This window comes from Pyrus communis, chromosome 12 (genome assembly GCF_041283825.1).
Source record: "Pyrus communis isolate YQ-2024b chromosome 12, ASM4128382v1, whole genome shotgun sequence".
Classification (NCBI taxonomy): domain Eukaryota; kingdom Viridiplantae; phylum Streptophyta; class Magnoliopsida; order Rosales; family Rosaceae; genus Pyrus; species Pyrus communis.
This window is the reverse complement of record NC_142576.1, coordinates 4,858,311-4,877,655: the sequence shown is the minus strand read 5'-3', so window position 1 is coordinate 4,877,655 and position 19,345 is coordinate 4,858,311. Positions and strand designations below refer to the sequence as shown.

Genomic DNA, 19,345 nt, shown 5'->3' with positions numbered 1-19,345 from the left:
TAATTAGATTAAACAAGAAAAAACAATGGGCAGTTAAAATAAAGGGTAATACTAGGAAAACTAAATTTATAGACAAAATTTGTAAATTAAATGATGTGTCATCAATAAGAAATAAGCACGTTTGTCAATGCTTAAGTAATAATCCAATCATCAACTTTCATATCATTTAGTTTACAAATTTTATCTACAAATCTAATCTCTCTAACATTATCCTAAAATAAATATGACAAACAATATTCCCTTGTGTGTTTTTCTCTTTTTTTTCTGTGTTGCGTGAAGATTGGGTGTTCATCAATTTATAACCATTTAACCAACACATCTTTCAACGGGCTCTGCTTGTCGTTTATACTGCATGCATGCAGCATTCACATCGGGTCCCGGTTATCTTTCTGCATGCGTTCGGGCCATTCAAACAAGTATTAATTTTGTACACAGAAAATTACAACGCCCCACTCCTATTTCCCCCTGTATAAACTCCACATCTCACCTACTCACACAGCATCTAGTAAAAGTACCACCAAATTATTAAACCATCCTTTGACTTTTGTACGCAAAAGCTATGGCTAGTCCTAAGGTGGTTTGTGTTTTCTTAATGTGGATAGTGCTGGCTGCACCCTTGATCACTGGAGCAGCACTCACATGTGGCCAGATTAAAGGCGATCTTGCGCCTTGCCTGGCCTACCTCCAGAATGGTGGCTCCCCCACTCCGGGCTGCTGCAGGGGCATCAAAGGCCTGGCCAGCTCAGCCACGACCACAGCTGATCGACAGAATGCTTGCAAATGCTTGAAAACAGTTGCTGCCCAAATCAAAACTATTAAACAAGCCAACGCGGCTAAACTCCCTTCCTTATGTGGCGTCAACATTCCCTACAAGATCAGCACCTCTACTAACTGCGCTGGGTAAATTTGTTCATCAAATGATGTGCTAATTACTTTTCGCTATTTAAAATGAGCGTACAAATTTGATAATACTAGCATATTTTATTTTGTAATACACTAAGCCTTTAAATATAAATATTTTTTACCCCTTGTTTTGGTTACTAAAAGCAATTTTTTCGTTATTTGCAGTGTGAAGTGAAGATCAGGTCGATCTGGATGAGCATCTAGCTAGATAATAGTATAACTAATATGATAGTAGTAGGTAGCTAGTCTACCTTAAGAATAAGGGATGAGTATTGAGTCGTTATGAGCTCTTTTTCCTTTATTGCATGTCACCGATATGAGTTAGTTGTCCTTGTATGTGATGATGACTCTTACCATCTTTATCAAGGTATCTATATATTCTACTTAAATATTTTATTTAATCTCATTAGTTTCCTTTTAATTAATTCGCCCCCCCACCTCGCTCCCTTCTTCAAAAATAAGGTTCTAAAAGACGTTAGGTGTTAGTTGAGCAGCGTCTAGCGGCTAGGCGGGAGCCTAGGTGTACTAGGCGGATTTAATTAAATCTATTATATTTTGTATAAATAAGTGCATTTATACTTAAAATATATATAATTTCATCATAAGCTACAAAATATAATGACATATATATGATGAGCTATTGGAACATAATGAAAACATGGGAAACAAGCATATAATGTGTGTTCATTTAAGTATTCGACAAGTCTCTTACAATTTATTAAAAAAATAAAATGCAAAATGAAAGTTATCTATTTTCTGTCTAAGTGAGTCGCAATCTAGACGAGTTTTGGCGGGCTAGGCGGGTGTCTTAGTAGGTCTAGGCGTCGTTTCTTAATTTTTAAACGCCTAGGCATTAATTGGAACGGTAACCAGCCGTTTAGCACCTAGGGAGGATTTTTAGAATAGTGTTCAAGAATAATCTTTGATCTTGTTTCAAGACTCAATTCCCATACTAATGATGTACGTGACAAATTATTTCCCGACGCAAAAGAAAAAAAAACGAAGAGTAAACCTGAAGAAATTTGGGATTTCGCCAAATAACCAATTAGCAATATGGGAAATAGCCTAACCTCTTATAAGCCTATGCAAGGTCCATTCTCCCATCAATGTGGTGTAAGATATATATATATATATATATATATATATATATATATATATATATATATTAATGTTATTAACCACAAGTCTGCCAATTGAATCACCACAAATCAAGAACAGACTAAACACTCACCAATAAACATGTTTATGAAAAATCGATACATATGCAAAAACACTAACCTGCATAGCCCGGTATAGAAGACGAAGCCATTGCAGCTTGTTGATCTAATAATCTTATCCTCTTTTTGCCAACACAAATGTTCTCCAAACAATAGGTATTTGAAACACAAATGCCCTCTCACGTGTGGCGAATTTTTGGACCTAACACGTGGACAACACAACGGGGTGACGTGGAGCACATGTGGCTGTTTGACTTCATACGTGGGACAATTTGCTTTGATACATGAAGAAAATTGGGATTCCACCTAGTGGCAAAGTCAGGATTTGCCGAGGGGAGGGGCGAAATTCAAAAGAGTGCAAAGTTTTGAGTCAATATTCATAATAGAAAATAGTCTCTTCACCAAAACGGTTGTAAGCAGTAATATCAAAGACATGTAAGAAGCTTAAATTAGTTAGGATTGGATTCTAAAAAACATTAGGCGCTAATCAGATAGTGGATTGGGGTCTAGCAGCTAGGCACCTAGACGAGATTTAGATAGAAGCCTAGATGGATTTGAATGAATTTAAAATAAGCATTAAACAATATTTACATTATTTTTTTAAAATTAATACAATATTTATAAATAATGTGAGAGTTTAAGATAAATACGTTAGGATCTTAAAAAGAGGAAAAAAATGCATACATGAATAATAATAATAATAATAATAATAATAATAAAAAAGAGAAACAGGTTAACAAACCACCAAAAAAAGGTGGGGTCAGAAGAGAAAAGAAAAAGGGATAATACTTGGATCCTGACCTGTCAGGATCTAGTATATTGAACTTGTTATGTGGCACAATACACCTGCCCTTGTAATATTATCTATTCTAATATCCAAACATACCCTATTCTACTAACCAAACATCATTCTTCTCTCTAATTGGAGATTCCCCAAGCTAAACGAGCAATCATCTCCGCCAACCAACCCTGTTTCCTCCTCTGTCAAACCCCCCGCGTGTTCTCCACCATTGATTGAACCTCGTATCTTCCTCCAACTTCTCTCCTCCGTCAACCCCACCGCCGTCTCCTTCTCCAACCTCTCTTCTCCGTCAGCACCACTATCCCACCCATATACCAACCTTTCATCCCATTATCCCAACCCAGCATCCTCTGCCACCCCTGCGAGACTGCCCTGACAAAATCAAGAAGGACTTCAAATTGAAGTTTCTCGGTTAGGAACTCGATGTCGGCTTATCGAGTAAGCTTGAAGCTTGCACATGATACCGAAGTTGACGAGGCCATGGGTTGGGGTTCATGATGGTTGAAGTATGATAGGACTTCTCATTTTTACGAGAGCACAAGGGTTGAACTAGCGCTCCTAGATATGTTTGCCGGCGAAGGGAGGGGCGGCTGCCACTCCTCGCCCTCACGTAGCTTCGCCTATAGTTCTACCGTAAAATCAATTAGCAATATGGGAAGTAGTCAAACCTCTTATAAGCTCATGCAAGGTCCTTTCTCCCATTAATGCGGAACTCATTCTCAACAAAAACTCCTACTTCCATATAATTCTGTCAATACTCTATACAATCAGATGAAACTTCATAATCTCTCTTCTAAATTTTGTTCAAGTTAAAGTTAAAAAGTGAGTTATTCATGAATCACCTACCAAACCCGGCCGTCATGGTAGAAAGGATGAAATTCATCCTTCTATTTTTAATTTGAAAAATATTATAAGATGGACATTCACTTAATGCATATTGAATCTAATGAGTTATGAAATTCAATCAAATCTAAACACCAAACAAAGCCTTAGAGGTTATGAAATAGAATTGAGTTGTTAGATCTTGGAATTCTTGATCAGTAATTAAATATTCAAGATCTAACAACTCAATTCTATTTCATAACCTCTAAGGCTTTGTTTGGTGTTTAGATGTCCAAACGAGGCCTCATGTTATAAAATAGAATTTAATTGTTAGATCATAATTATTGAATTATTGACCAAGAATAGCGGCTAAAACTCCTTGTGTATAGTAAACAACGAAGCTACTCCTCTAGAGTGGCTTTCATTGGCAAATAGCTTTAAAATTGAAAACTTGCTCGGATTTACAATAAAACAAAAGATGGCTTTTAATCTAAACAATAACCAATTGGGTGACACAATATCGAAGCTTAACAATTAAGCAACGAATAAAAGGAAGAGCTAATTAGATAGATAGCTAGTGAGCAAGTGATGGATCAGTTAGCTAGAGATTAATCCATCGAGAGATTTGGTCCACAAGTTCTTTTTTTTTTTTAAGCTGGTTTTGGACAAAACATAAACAATGAGAGGGACTCTGATGTACTCGCATGTCAACAAGGAAGACGGAATAGAAACCAATTATGCACCATTGGCCATTAATATCAAGGGACCCCGACCTTAATTGTGTACCTAACTAGGTGCCGGCAACCGAGATTGTGGAAGGCGAAATATTGTTTGGGGTACGACAAATTTTGTTTTCTTTTCAAGTAATGCTATTTATACTATGTTTTTGTACAGTATTTTCATATCATCTTAGGTGACATTTAATGTAGACATCCACATCATTTGATCAATTAATCATATTTTTAAATTTAGTTCATTAATTAATAAACTAATAATTAAATGATGATTGTGGTATAAAAAGAGTCTTTCTCCTTCATTTCTTTGGATTTTGCAAATTTTTCAAATAATGTGATTGTTCACATCAGATGTCATCTAAGATAATATAGAAATATAATATGAATAACATTACTTTTTCTTTTCAGCCAACTGGGAAGACATTATCCAAGGTTAATATTTTGTAATTACCTGGTTTTACCCATGCACGACATATATAGTGAAGATCTTGCACGATTTCATGCATTAATTGTTTCAATCAAGGGCAATATTTTTGTGAACCACCGACAACTGGCTATGAAATAATATTAAATTGACAGAAGTTAAATGTTGTTTTTGACGTGTTTGTATTTGATTTGTCGGTACAATGAAATTCACATGAAATTGGTATAAAATTGACGCCAAATTGAAAAAAAGTTTAGATTCCACCGTAAGATAAATTGACAATATGTGGAGTAACTCAATTTACTTATAAGCCAATGTAAGGTCGCTCTTCCCATCAATGTGAAATTCATTCTAAACAAGCCCCCCCACGTATAGTGAATTTTCAAGCCTAATACGTGGATAACAGAAATAGGGTAACGTGAAGCACGTGTGATCGTTAGGCTTCACGCGCGGAACAATCTTCTCTCATACCATAAAGAAAGTTAAGATTCTACTATAAAACCAACTGATAATGAAATCTCTAATTTCATCAACATGAGATTCGTTCTCAACAAATGAATTAAGTAGGATGAATAGTAAAGTTACAGAAACTTCGTCAAATCTGGAACCTATTATTTATACAAGGGATTTGATTACCCCTTCGATGGCATTTTTACACAAGAGGCGTAAATTTCGTTTATGAAACTTATCTTAGGGCTTTCGCCAATCATATAATTAAATACTTTCTCTTTCACGTGGTGCTAAATGGCAGATCATTTATGTGATTAGGTTAATAAGTTTGAATTTGAGCTTAAAGAGCCTTAAGGGATTCAACTGTAATAAAAAATTAGATCATGGTAGCCACCAAAAGCATTAATTTCATCACACCCACCAACTAACTCCTCCCAACTCCTACCAGACATACATGCCTTTTTTCTTCTGTGGTTCAGTTCACTTTAAGTAATATGTTTCTCACCGTACTAGCCGACCACGTATGAGACTTACTAGCAAGAAGATATATCAAAGAAAATACACGGGTGCTCATGTATAATTTTGCACTTGTAAGTGGAATGTCTTGGTTATGTTTAACTTGTTTAGATAATAAATTTAAAATTAAATTGTTATGATCACGCAATTGTATGACTTAGCCCCATATATACCCTACATTTTAAAATAGAGTGTTGTTGTATAAAAAAGAGATCACTTTGCACTGTAAACAAATCATAATTTGAACACGTAAACGTGGCCGCAAAAGTTGTTGACCACTATACCCTTAGTTCAACTATTCTTTCTTAATTTTTCTCTATATAAGCACCACACCATAGTGCCTTTATAACTCACTGGCTACTCGAGTTTTCAAATCAAGTTCTTTCATATCCATTTTTCATACACATATTTGGTAATCCACAGCCCCTTTAAGTCATTAATTATGGCTAGCTCTGCAGTGACCAAGCTTGCTTTGGTGGTGGCCTTGTGCATGGCGGTGAGCGTTGCTCATGCCATAACATGTGGCCAAGTGACCAGCAACCTTGGGGCATGCATTGGCTACGTGAAGAATGGCGGAGCTGTCCCTCCAGCTTGCTGCAATGGAATCAGAACCGTTAACGGCTTGGCCAGGACCACCGCTGACCGCCAGACTACTTGCAACTGCCTGAAGAGTCTTGCCGGCAGCATCAAAGGCGTTAACCCTAACAATGCAGCAACACTTCCTGGAAAGTGTGGAGTCAACGTCCCCTTCAAGATCAGCACCTCCACCAACTGCGCCACGTAAGCATCACAAAACCCTAATTCCCGTTGAATGTCAAACCATTAGATCTTTGATCTAAGTTGAACTCCATAAACCTGAAAAAAATGCATACATCGTTGCTAATTGTTTTTGTTTTGGCTAAGGCATCTTCCTCAAGAAGAACAATATAATTTATTGATTTTTGTGTTTTGTTGTTGTGTGATTGCAGCGTGAAGTAAGCGATGGGAGATGATCAATTTCCGGCCGCAGATAATGTTTAGTGAAAATAAAACGTGCTTGTGCGATTCGGCTACAAGGGATTCCTCATGAGGGAATCGTTTAAGTTGTTCTAGTACTTCTATATCATCTGCTACGTCATAAATATTAATTATAATACCCGTCCATGTTGAATTAATTAATAATATTTCAGTTTAAGGAATGTTGGCCTCTTTTTGCTATTCCATTTTACTTACTTTAATCCCTCTTCCTCCCATCAGAAACTAAACAAAAAATGAAACGGAAAGAGAAAAAAGGAAGCGAAATTAGCATAAACAACCGCCGGATTGAATTTTTCACCAATAACTCGTTAATTATAAGATGGGTTTAGTTAAAATAGTTGTGGAAAAGAAAGGAAAGAAAGATGCAATAATAGAACAATTCTTGTCCTAGTGTACAGTACAAGAATAGTTGTATTCGAGAAAAACACATGTCGTATGTGGGACGGTAAATATGAATCAGTGAACAATATCGCATGATATTATTATTCCACGAATTATTAATGAAGACGTATTGATTAAAAAGAATTTTAACCAAACACTTCTGGTACTATTTATTTTAACGAAAAACTACATTTTTACTCTAAAAAATCAATCTTAATACTATTAACTTACAAGCTGCTTATGGTTGTTGAGCTAGCTATTGTTATATAATAAAATTGGTGATATACATATAATGCTTTTAGTTGAGAAAAATGAACTACTTTGGGGTCCTAATCCTGTTGGCGCTTTCTTTGTCAAGTGAGCTACTTGGTTACAAAAGTACCCATACCTAAGCTCCCTTTAGAGCTAGGGTTCAAGATACGGGTAGAAACATAGTATACTACACAAAACTAAAATCTTCTGCTGCCTCCGGGTAGACTTAAAACAAGAGCAAGAATTGCTAATTTTCATCTTAATACTGATCTTACTTCACTTTATGCCTCCAGGAAGAGCAAACTGTTTAACATCTGGCTTGAGTGCTGCTAAACCCACCTAATCTGCTTTTTTCTATCTATATTATAAAGGAAAACTAATGAAAATGGTTTGAAAACTTTGAATTTTAACGAAAATGACAAAAAAGTGTTGTAAGTGAATAGTACTAGGACTGACTTTTTAGAAAAAATGTTGTTTTTTGTTAAAATAAACAGTACCAGAAGTGTTTGGTTAAAATTCTCATATTATTATCTCGGTCACCATAAAAAGTTAAAAATTTAAAATGTTATTTCTGTGGACATCGAAATTTCGGTGAAATTAATGTTGACCAATAATTAAAATTTCAACGCTCACGTGTAATCAGAGGATCAAATTACAAAGAGATTGTAACCCCAAAATCATTAACACAAAAATATTATTTTGTACACGGTATTCTTGTTTCTTGTTGCAGGAATTTTTCGTGTTTACAATTTCTCCACGGAATCCCTTTCTCCACCCACTATACTATTCCTAATTAACTCCTAATATTATCCAAAGTCTTTTTTAATTTTCAGAAGAAGGATTGTCAATATGTTTTCAAAACGAACCAGCGATCTCTTCTTTAGTTGCAGTACCACACCTCGATTACCCTAGCCGCACCAACACGCCTCAAAACGCCACTCACCCCCGTCAACAACCAAACTTTGAAACCTGGTAAAGGTTCAGATCAAAAAATTTGCTCTCTACACGTCCTGTGCCGATCGTTCCTCACGGCGAGCATCTCCTCTCTCTGCTACCTTGTTCTTCGAACGTGTGGCTTCAAACTGGTCAGCCAGGGTCTTTTCTCTTGCCTTTTCACATGTACTTTTTATGTAATGACCTCAAATTCACTATTTGAAAATATTATAATTTATTATTATTATTTTCCAAGTTCCACCTAAAAAGAAAACTAAAAAAAAAAAAAAAAAATGAAAAACAGTTAACAAACAATTTTGAAACAGGTTTCATTTCTTTTCTAAATTGAAAAGAACTAAACCTAAAAATTAAATGGTTAACAAATGAGACCTTAGTTAGTATAGTCCAGTCGTTATTACGTACCTTTTGGTAAGCATAATACAAGGATTTCCAGCATGATAATGCTTCTCATGTCCTTCCCCAAATTATAAAGTCCTTCCCCAAATTATAATGTCCATCCCCAAATTTGTACAAGGAATTTGATTCTCCTTTGATGGCTTTTTTACACGAGAGGCGTGAATTTCGTTTTATGAAACTTATCTTAGGGTTTTCGCCAATCATATAATTAAATACTTTCTCGTTCACGTCGATGGTAAGTGACGGATCATTTATGTGATTAGGCTAATACGCTTAAATTTGTGCTTAAGAGCATTTAAGGAACTCAACTGCAATTACAAATTAGAGCATGGTACGTACCAAAAGCATTAATTTCATCACAACCACCAACTAACTCCCTCTCCCTCCCAACTCCTACCAGACGTACATGCATGCCTTTTTTCTTCTGTAGTTCAGTTCACATAGGGGGCGTTTGTTGCGCCGGACTATCTCGGACTGGATGAGCTTCAAGGACTAAGCTGGACTGGCTTAGACTAGACTAAACTGGACTAACTTAGTGAAACGTTTGATGCAGCATTGGACTAAGAAGCTGGATAATAACAAATTCTAATATTATTTTATTTAATATATAAATTATTAATATTTTATTATGATCTTATCTTTTTCTCCATCTTTTCCTACCATTTCCGTCCCACTCTTTTCGTCTTCTCTCATCGTCCCACCCTCTCCCTCTTTTTTTCCTCTCAAACCTCTCAATTCATTTCTCTTTCTCATTTCTGGTCAAACTCCTTATTGATTCCAGTCTCTATTTCTCTGTCCTCCCTCCCTCTCTAGCTATGCGTTGTTCAAACAGAACCTCACGGCTCCAATTTTCCCGACGAGTTGCAGGTTTCCCGATGTGTTTTTTGGCCAACCCTCATTAAATTGGATGAAGTTAGCACCGCCAAAAAATTCATCACCATCCTTGGACCGAGATCTTAGCTTTGCATGCTCGAATTTGTCATGGATTTGAAGAAGCCCAAACAGGCCGAGACTTCCAGGCCATTTTCCGGCCACATTCGACCACATTTTGGCCTCGATTCAAGTAAAATCGTAATCTTGTCACTCCCAGCTTCAATTTGGTATATTTTATATGAAAGTTGGTTGTGAAATGGATCTGAAAGAGAGTCGGGAAGTTAATGATTGATCTAGGTGACCGGCGATGACGAGGAGTCTGTCGGGAGTGGTCGTTGAGCATGACAAGAACGAGAAATAGAGAATAGTCTTAGCTAGTCCCATGGTTATTGGGGGGTCTCACTAAGACCTCTTAGTGAAGGGTTTTGTCCATGCTAGTCCCCTTTAGTCTCATTAATGTTAGTCCCAGCATGGAACAAACACAGTATTGGACTAATAGCTAGTCTAGTCCAGTCCAGTCCGAGTTAGTGAGGGCAAACAAACGCCCCCATAAAGTAATATATGTTTCTCACTATACTAGCCGACCACACATGAGACTTAGTAGCAAGAAGATTTATCAAATAAAATACACGGTTGTTTATGTATAATTTTTCACTTGTAAGTGGAATGTTTTGACTAGGTTCGATTCTTAGATAACAAGTTTTAAAATCAAATTACTATGACCGCCCATTGTATGACTTACCCCAACTATCCCCTAAGTTTTAAAATAGAGTATCGTTGCGTAAAAAAGAAATCATTTTTCATTGTATACAAATCATAATTTGATATATGTTCCGACGAGTGTTCAATAACTTTAAAATGTAAGGAGTTCAAATTAATATTTCATGGTGATATTGATGTAACAAGTAATTAAACACGTAAACGTGGCCACAAAAGTTGTTGACCACTATACCCTTAGTTCAACTGTTCTTTCTTAATTTTTTTCTATATAAGCACCACACCATAGTGCCTTTAGAACTCACTAGCTAGTCGAGTTTTCAAATCAAGTTCTTTCATATCCATTTTTCATACACATATTTGGTAATCAACAGCCTCTTTAAGTCATTAATTATGGTTAGCTCTACAGTGACCAAGCTTGCTTTGGTGGTGGCCTTGAGCATGGCGGTGAGCGTTGCTCATGCCATAACATGTGGCCAAGTGACCAGCAGCCTTGCATCCCTCCAGCTTGTTGCAATGGAATCAGAACCATTAACGGCATCGCCAGGACCACCACTGACCGCCAGGCTGCTTGCAACTGCCTGAAGAATCTTGCCGGCAGCATCAGAGGTGTTAACCCTAACAATGCAGCAGCGCTTCCTGGAAAGTGTGGAGTCAACGTCCCCGATCGACAAGATCAGCACCTCCATCAACTGCGCCACGTAAGCATCACAAAACCCTAATTCCTGTTGAATGTCAAACCATTAGATCTTTGATCTAAGTTGAACTCCATAAACCCGAAAAAATGCATACATCGTTGCTAATTGTTTTTGTTTTGGCTAATGCATCTTCCTCAAGAACAAAAATATATTTTATTGATTTTTGTGTGTTCTGTTGTTGTGTGATTGCAGCGTGAAGTAAGCGATGGGAGATTATCAAATTCCGGCCGCAGATAATATTTAGTGAAAATAAAATGTGCTTGTGCGGTCCGGCCACACGGGATTCCTCATGAGGGAATCGTTTAAGTTGTTCTAGTACTACTTCTGAATCATCTACTAGGTCATCAATATTATAATACTCGTCCATATTGAATTAATTAATAATATTTAAGTTTAGGTAATGTTGTTCTCTTTTGCTATTCCATTTTACTACTTCCCTCTTCCTCCCATCAGAAACTAAATAAAAATGAAACGGAAAGAGAAAAAAGGAAGCAAAATTAGCATGAACAACCGCCGGATTGAATTTTTCACCAATAACTCGTTAATTATAAGATGGGTTTAGTTAAAATAGTTATAGAAAAGAATGTTAACTACATTGAAATACCATGTTAACCTATGAATCTATGAAAGATTGAAGAAAGAAACAATGGAAAAAAATGAACAAGGAAAGAAGATAAAGGAAATGCTCTCTGTATTTATCACAATAGCCGAATACTACTCTACAAAAAATGATCTCTACAACTTCCTTTTTATAGTCATTAGGCCTATTGCAAAAGACCCAAATACCCTCACTAACAACCTCTAACTAACTCAATCATATGATTATTACTCCCCCCTCAAAGTAAACTTGGAGTATCCAAGTGTAGTTTGAACTAGCCAGGTATTTGAGATTGATTTGGAACTGCAAGAGCAAGATATATGCCATGCTTCAAGAATTAACTTGCTGCAAACAAGAAAACACCCACTGACACCTTTGTAACTGCTGACCAAAACATCTGCTCACCCCATTATCATCACACAAGACTACAACTTTTGTTGTTGGTGAAGCCATGATGAAAGCCAACAATCTAGCTTTATTGTTAACATACCCAACAGATTTTCGACTTTGAATTGCGAAGCCATAGTAACACACTCACTGTATATGCAAATTACCCATCCTAAATCTTTACAGAGACTGGCACCAAATCAACCAAGGAGAATGACACTCCAAGAAATTAAATCAACCAAGGAGATTGACACTCCTGAGATCTTCCTAAATCTTTACAGAGACTAACACCAAGATTAACCAAGGAGAATGACACTCCAAGATTCATAGAAAGAATGACACTTTCTTCTTTAAACCCACAAACTTTAACTCCCAACATATTCTCAAATCCCAGAGAATGATACTCCAAGGAAAGACAAACCCCAAGCCAACGCATCAAGATTCTAACCAACATACCCCAAAACTTTACTTCAATCAAATCACGAAATTAAGGCAAAACAAACACCACAGCTTCAAAGAATAGGCATCATACAAAATTAGTAAACAAAATCACCTGATTCACGAAACTCACACCAACAGATCTCCAAATAACACAGTTTCAGATCGCCAAACGCCCAATCTTTGAGCAACACCTAAACCAACATATGACTGAATCTTCAGTTCTTGACCGAAAAAGCCCAGAAAACACACCGGAGATCAACAACCATTCAAGTCTTGAATCCAAATATCACAAATCAGAACTCCAATTTGGGGAAAAATAAGGCATGGCCATGAATGGCAGCAACACGAAGAAGTTGGCCATCAGGTGCTTCGTCTCCATTAAGACTACGCTTAGTGATGAGTTCCAAGGCCAAGTCATCACCTTCAATTGCCTTTCCAACATCGTCGTCATTCAAGAGAGTTCGAAAGGCAGAAGCTGTCATACTTGGGTTAGGCGGAAGACCCGCTCGATATAAAAAAAAAAAAATGGTATCTTGATCTTAATAGTCTCCAGGCCAGGGAGGAACTGGCGATTAGACGGAGTCAAAGCGGATTGCCAAGAAGTTACTGGACGATCACAGAAGCATTGAAGAAAATCTAATGAAAACGATGAAATCTAATGAAAAAAAAACAGAATCACCAGAATCCATGGCGTGAGCCTGGTGGCTCTGATACCATGTTAACCACATTGAAATACCATGTTAACCTATGAATCTATAAAAGATTGAAGAAAGAAACAACGACAAAAAGATGAACAAGGAAAGAAGATGAAGGAAATGCTCTCTGTATTTATCACAATAGTCGAATACAACTCTATAGAAAATGATCTCTACAACTTCCTTTTTATAGTCATTAGGCTTATTGCAAAAGACCCAAATACCCTCACTAACAACCTCTACCTAACACAATCATATGGTTATTACTCCCCCCTCAAACTAAACTTGGAGTATCCAAGTGTAGTTTGAACTAGCCATGTATTTGAGATTGATCTGGAACTGCGAGAGCAAGATATCTGCCATGCTTCAAGAATTAAATTGCTACAAACAAGAAAGCACCCACTGACACCTTTGTAACTGCTGACCAAAACCTCTGCTCACCCCATTATCATCACACAAGACTACAACTTTTGTTGTTGGTGAAGCCATGATGAAAGCCTACAATCTAGCTTTATTGTTAACATACCCAACAAATTTTCGACTTTGAACTGAGAAGCCATAGTAGCACACTCACTATATATGCAAATTACCTATCCTAAATCTTTACAGAGACTGGCACCAAATCAACCAAGGAGAATGACACTCCAAGAAATCAAATCAACCTAGGAGAATGACACTCCAAGAACCCAAATCAACCAAGGAGAATGACACTCCAAGAAATTAAATCAACCAAGGAGATTGACACTCTTGAGATCTTCCTAAATCTTTACACAGACTAACACCAAGATTAACCAAGGAGAATGACACTCCAAGATTCATAGAAAGAATGACACTTTCTTCTTTAAACCCACAAACTTTAACTCCCAACATATTCTCAAATCCCAGAGAATGATACTCCAAGGAAAGACAAACCCCTAACCAACACATCAAGATTCTAACCAACACACCCCAAAACTTTACTTCAATCAAATCACAAAATTAAGGCAAAACAAACACCACAGCTTCAAAGAATAGGCATCATACAAAATTAGTAAAAAAAATCACCTGATTCACGAAACTCACACCAACAGATCTCCGAATAGCACCGTTTCAGATCGCCAAACGCCCAATCTTCGAGCAACACCTAAACCAGCGGATGACTGAATCTTCAGTTCTTGAGCGAAAAAGCCCATAAAACACACCAGAGATCAACAACCATTCAAGTCTTGAATCCAAATATCACAAATCAGAACTCCAATTTGGGGAAAAATAAGGCATGGCCATGGATGGCAGCAACACGAAAAAGTTGGCCATTAGGTGCTTTGTCTCCATTAAGACCACGCTTAGTGATGAGTTCCAAGGCCAAGTCATCACCTTCAATCACCCTTCCAACATCATCATCATTCAAGAGAGTTCGAAAGGCAGAAGCTATCATATTTGGGTTAGGCGGAAGGCCCGCTCGATATATAAAAAAAAATGGTATCTTGATCTCAATAGTCTCCGGGCCAGGGAGGAACTGGCGACTAGATGGAGTCAGAGCGGATTGCCAAGAAGTTACTGGACGATCACAGAAGCATTAAAGAAAATCTAATGAAAAACGATGAAAACGATGAAATCTAATGAAAAAAAAACAGAACCACCAGAATCCATGGCGTGAGCCTGGTGGCTTTGATACCATGTTAACTACATTGAAATACCATGTTAACCTATGAGTCTATAAAAGATTGAAGAAAGAAACAATGGCAGAAAGATGAACAAGGAAAGAAGATGAAGGAAATGCTCTCTGTATTTATCATAATAGTCGAATACAACTCTACAGAAAATGATCTCTACAACTTCCTTTTTATAGTCATTAGGCCTATTGCAAAAGACCCAAATACCCTCACTAACAACCTCTAACTAACTCAATCATATGATTATTAAAGAAAAGAAGGAAAGATGCAATAATAGAACAACTCTTGTCCTAGTGTACAGTAAAAGAATAGTTGTAATCAAGAAAAACTCCTACCGTATGTGGGACGGTAAATATGAATCAAAGAACAACATCTCATGATATTATCATTCCACGAATTATTAATGAAGACTTGTGATGTAGTCGAGAGTACTTACATTTTTTGCCACTCAAATACAGTGAAAAATCAAAATCTCCAGGTTTTTACTTTGAAGGCTAATTGATTAAAAGCTCCTTATGGTTGTTGAGCCTGCTATTGTTATATAATAAAATTTGTGATATACAAACAGTGCTATTAGTTTAGTTGAGAAAAATTAACTACTTTGGGGTCCTAACCCCGTTGGCACTTTCTTCGTCAAGTGAGCTACTTGGTTACAAAAGTACTGATACCTAAGCTCCTTTTAGAGCTAGTGTTCAAAATAAAGGGTGGAACCGTGGTATACTACACAGAGCTAAAATCTTTTGCTAAGCTAATACAATGATTTCCAGAATGATAATGCTTCTCATATCCTTGCTGATGGCTACATATCAAAGTGGCCTAAAGTATCACGCATTGCTCATCATATTCGTTTGGTTTACGACCCGTAGAGAATCCCTTTTGTATGATAACTTCGGTTTATAGATCCGTTGAGGAAATTCTCTGAAATTTTTCATGTTCCAAAAGAGAAAACATTCCCCAAATTCTAATGCCTTGAATGATAAGCCCTTCAAGAAAATTCAACTTATCACTTGCGATCACTTGTTTGTGGGGCGTGGACCTGACCGTTTGGGGCTGTTAGGCCGCGCGCATCTTTTTCTTTACTAATCCGAATTATATAGACCTCATTTTTACGAAATGAAAATGATGAAACAAATCAGGAAGAGAAAAAAACTTCTAAAAATTTGGTTTACTTGGGTGAGTAATGCTAGGTAGATTAAATTTGCAAACTAAAAGATGTGTCACCATTAAGAAATAAGCACGTTAATAACTATTTAAATAATAATCTATTCATCAATATCTATGTCATTTAGTTTACAAAATGAGTAATGTTAGGAAGACTAAATTTGAAGACAAAATTTTGTAAACTAAATGATATGAAAATTAAGCGGATTATTACTTAAGTATTGATAAACGTGCTCATTTCCTATTGGTGACTTATCATTTAATTTCAAAATTTTATCTATAAATTTAGTCTCCCTAACATTATTCTTACAAAATTTAGTCTATACATTTAGTATCCCTAGCATTATTTCCCAAACAGTGGTATTGACTTAATAGTGAAATCATTTAAGGTTCTCGAAACTCAACCACACACTATAACTCAAAATGTGATTCGATAAGAAATTAAATGAGTAGTGTTCGACCTAAAAAATAAAAGAGTATTGTTATTATCACTATGTAAGTTGTCTATTCCTTGAATTAGTGCAAACACATCTCAAAATCGAGATATATTGTCAGCTGTTAAGGTATTAATTAGTGGTCATTCTTGGTGTGCCAATGAAGCTAATTGGTAATATGGTAAGTAACATTAACTCTTTATAAATCTATGCAATGTATTTTCTTTCATTGTATATGTAAGTTTTATTCTCAACACCCTTCTCACATGTGATAAGTGTTTAAGCCAAACATGTGGTCAACACAAATGGGTGACGTGAAGCACGTGCAGCCGTTGGGTTTTACATGTGGAACAATTTATTTTGATACCATGAAAAAAAATTGAGTTTGTACTATAAAACGAATTGACAATTTTAGGAGTAGCACAACTCCTTATAAACCATACAAAATCCTTTATCTTATCAATGTGAGTTTCATTCATAACATTAAGATCATATATGAATATTACTTGAGTGGGAATTTGTTTTCCCAACTAGCTTTTTTCTCTCGCTGCTTTCTTTCCCTCACCCAAGGAGGAAGGACTCTCTCACAAACCCGAGCCTTAGTCTCATCTTGCTTTGAGCTCTCTCTCGATTTCTCTGAACTTTGTCACGGTTCATGGCGGTTCTCATCTTATATCTCGGTTCAAGCTTTCTTCCACTCCAACCGTTGTTCCCTGCCGTGAATCCCTGCCCACCGGCCTCTGCTACTCAGCTCATCGGGCTTTATCTCGATGGATCCCATTTGGAGACATGCTTTGCGTGTGGGTGGCTGTTAAAGTGTAATTTGCAGTAATTGGTTGGATTATAGAGTGCTTAGAATGCGGATGGTTCACCACTCCCATTTTCCGTTCGTCAATATGGTAAGTTGGTTCTTCCCAGCGATGGTGGCTGTGCAACGACAGTGTGACTGTTTGGGCGAAGGTGGCTGGTCCCTTTGTTCAGATCTAGGGTTTCTTCCCTTTACGGTTGTTTTGGGCTCTGTTTTTGGGTCCGTCCTTGTATTTCATTTGGTTTGGGTTGTCTTTGGACTTTCCTAACCTTGTAGTAGTCTTCTTTTTTAATGAAATTAGCTCTGTTTGACGAAAAATAGAAAGAATATTACTTAATGTGACAATTGATGCATATAATTAATAGTTAATAATGTAAAATTATTAATGAACATAACATATACATAGCATTTCGCATCATCTAATACGGATACACAAATGTGGTATAAAAATATAAACCTAATATTTTCCTTTAATTAACGACTGATCATAGGAATTTATGTAATACGTACACCTCGACGATCGCAAAAGGCTTGTCACTCTAGCTTAGATTCACCCCATGTCCGATCAATATAATCACAAGACCACGGTTCCAAGTCCCCAAATCAAGTCATTATCTACATCCATTAATCACAGAACTCGATCGTTGTTGATCATTTAGTCATTAATAATGGGCAGCTCTGCAATGACGATTAAGCTTGCTTTCGTGGTGGCCTTGTGCATGGTGGTGAGCGTGAGCGTGCCTATAGTCGATGCGATAACACGTGCACAAGTGTCCCGCAACCTTTCGTGCATAACCTGCGTGAGGAATGGCGGAGCTGTCACTGCATCTTGTTGCAATGGTTAGAAACCTCAACAACTCTACCAGCAGGAACACTGCTGACCGCCGAATCATTTGCAATTGCCTGAGACAGACGGCTTCCGACGTCCCTGGAGTTAATGTATCCCTAACAGAAGGGCTTCCCGACAAGTGAGGAGTCGATGTCCCGTACAAAATTAGCTCCTCCACCAACTGCGACCAGTATGTATAAAAATCCTTAGTACTCTTGTTCGTTGCCTATTGTTATTTATTATTTCTGTGTCTAATACATCACCTTCACGAAAAAAATTATGAATTTGCTATGTTTAATTTGTTGTTGGGTTGCAGTGTGGTCATGTGCTCTCTCTCTCTCTCTCTCTCTCTTTTTCTTTCAAATTCATGTGTTCTATCGTCATGGTTTTATCAAGTTATTTGTCCTCGTGTAAAAAGAAGTGTTAAATAACGTGATCTATTTTTTGAAATATCTGTGAGAAAAGTGTAACTTTTATTCTTGGGGGTAAATCAATCAATAAGATTTGTCCCTTCGTGACAAAGGTGCGCATGCTTTGTGGACATATAAATTATTCTTCTATTTTCCTCAAAAGGATGGATAGTTGGTGACTTCGTCAAAGCAGTTCATTCTTTCAGGGCTCGTGAAAACTTACAGAGGTATTGCAACTTTTCCTAATCATCATCGTGCGATTCACCAAAGTAAGAAATCGAACCTAGGAAGATAAATTATTCTTATATATATATATATATATATATATGCCAATTACTTGGTAGGTGATAAGTGAACTAAAAAGGCTCTCTGTAGTAAAATTTCTTAACCGTATAGTTAATTAATAGGAGACTAGAAGATTCACCAACTCAAATTCTCTATTAATAGTCACTTTGTAATACGGTCTAGTGGTATTATTCTTCACTTGTAAGTAAGAGGTTTTAGGTTCGATTCTCGTCAAAAGCGAATTGAACCACATTATCGCTAACCCATTGTGAGGCTAAGTCCACCTCCTCCCCCTAAGTATATATAATATGTTTGGTCAAAAAAAAAATCTCTACTAATATTCTAGTCAAAAGACTCAGAATATCTCAAAGATATCTCTTCACTTGAAAGTTTTGGACTAAAAGATGTCATGATAGAAAACGCAAGGCGCTAGTCGGGCGGCGGGCTAGCGCCTAGGCGGATTTAGGTAAATTTCTTGTAAATAAATGC

The 19,345-nt window shown here is 36.8% G+C and overlaps 2 protein-coding genes and 2 pseudogenes across 2 annotated transcripts; all 4 read left to right on the top strand.

Annotated features, from left to right (window-relative positions):
- Positions 1-355: 355 nt before the first annotated feature.
- LOC148692214 (non-specific lipid-transfer protein 1-like) lies at positions 356-1,294 on the top strand. Its single transcript, XM_088681966.1, has 2 exons — positions 356-900; positions 1,069-1,294. The coding sequence occupies exons 1-2, from the start codon at positions 560-562 to the stop codon at positions 1,076-1,078; spliced, it is 351 nt and encodes a 116-aa protein (XP_088538092.1). The 5' UTR covers positions 356-559; the 3' UTR covers positions 1,079-1,294.
- Positions 1,295-6,208: 4,914 nt separating this feature from the next.
- On the top strand, positions 6,209-7,046 carry LOC137744854 (non-specific lipid-transfer protein). Its single transcript, XM_068484662.2, has 2 exons — positions 6,209-6,648; positions 6,837-7,046. The coding sequence occupies exons 1-2, from the start codon at positions 6,311-6,313 to the stop codon at positions 6,844-6,846; spliced, it is 348 nt and encodes a 115-aa protein (XP_068340763.2). The 5' UTR covers positions 6,209-6,310; the 3' UTR covers positions 6,847-7,046.
- Positions 7,047-10,748: 3,702 nt separating this feature from the next.
- On the top strand, positions 10,749-11,163 carry LOC137745133 (non-specific lipid-transfer protein pseudogene; annotated as a pseudogene).
- A 6,837-nt stretch (positions 11,164-18,000) lies between these two features.
- On the top strand, positions 18,001-18,361 carry LOC148692213 (non-specific lipid-transfer protein pseudogene; annotated as a pseudogene).
- The last annotated feature ends 984 nt before the right edge of the window (positions 18,362-19,345 follow it).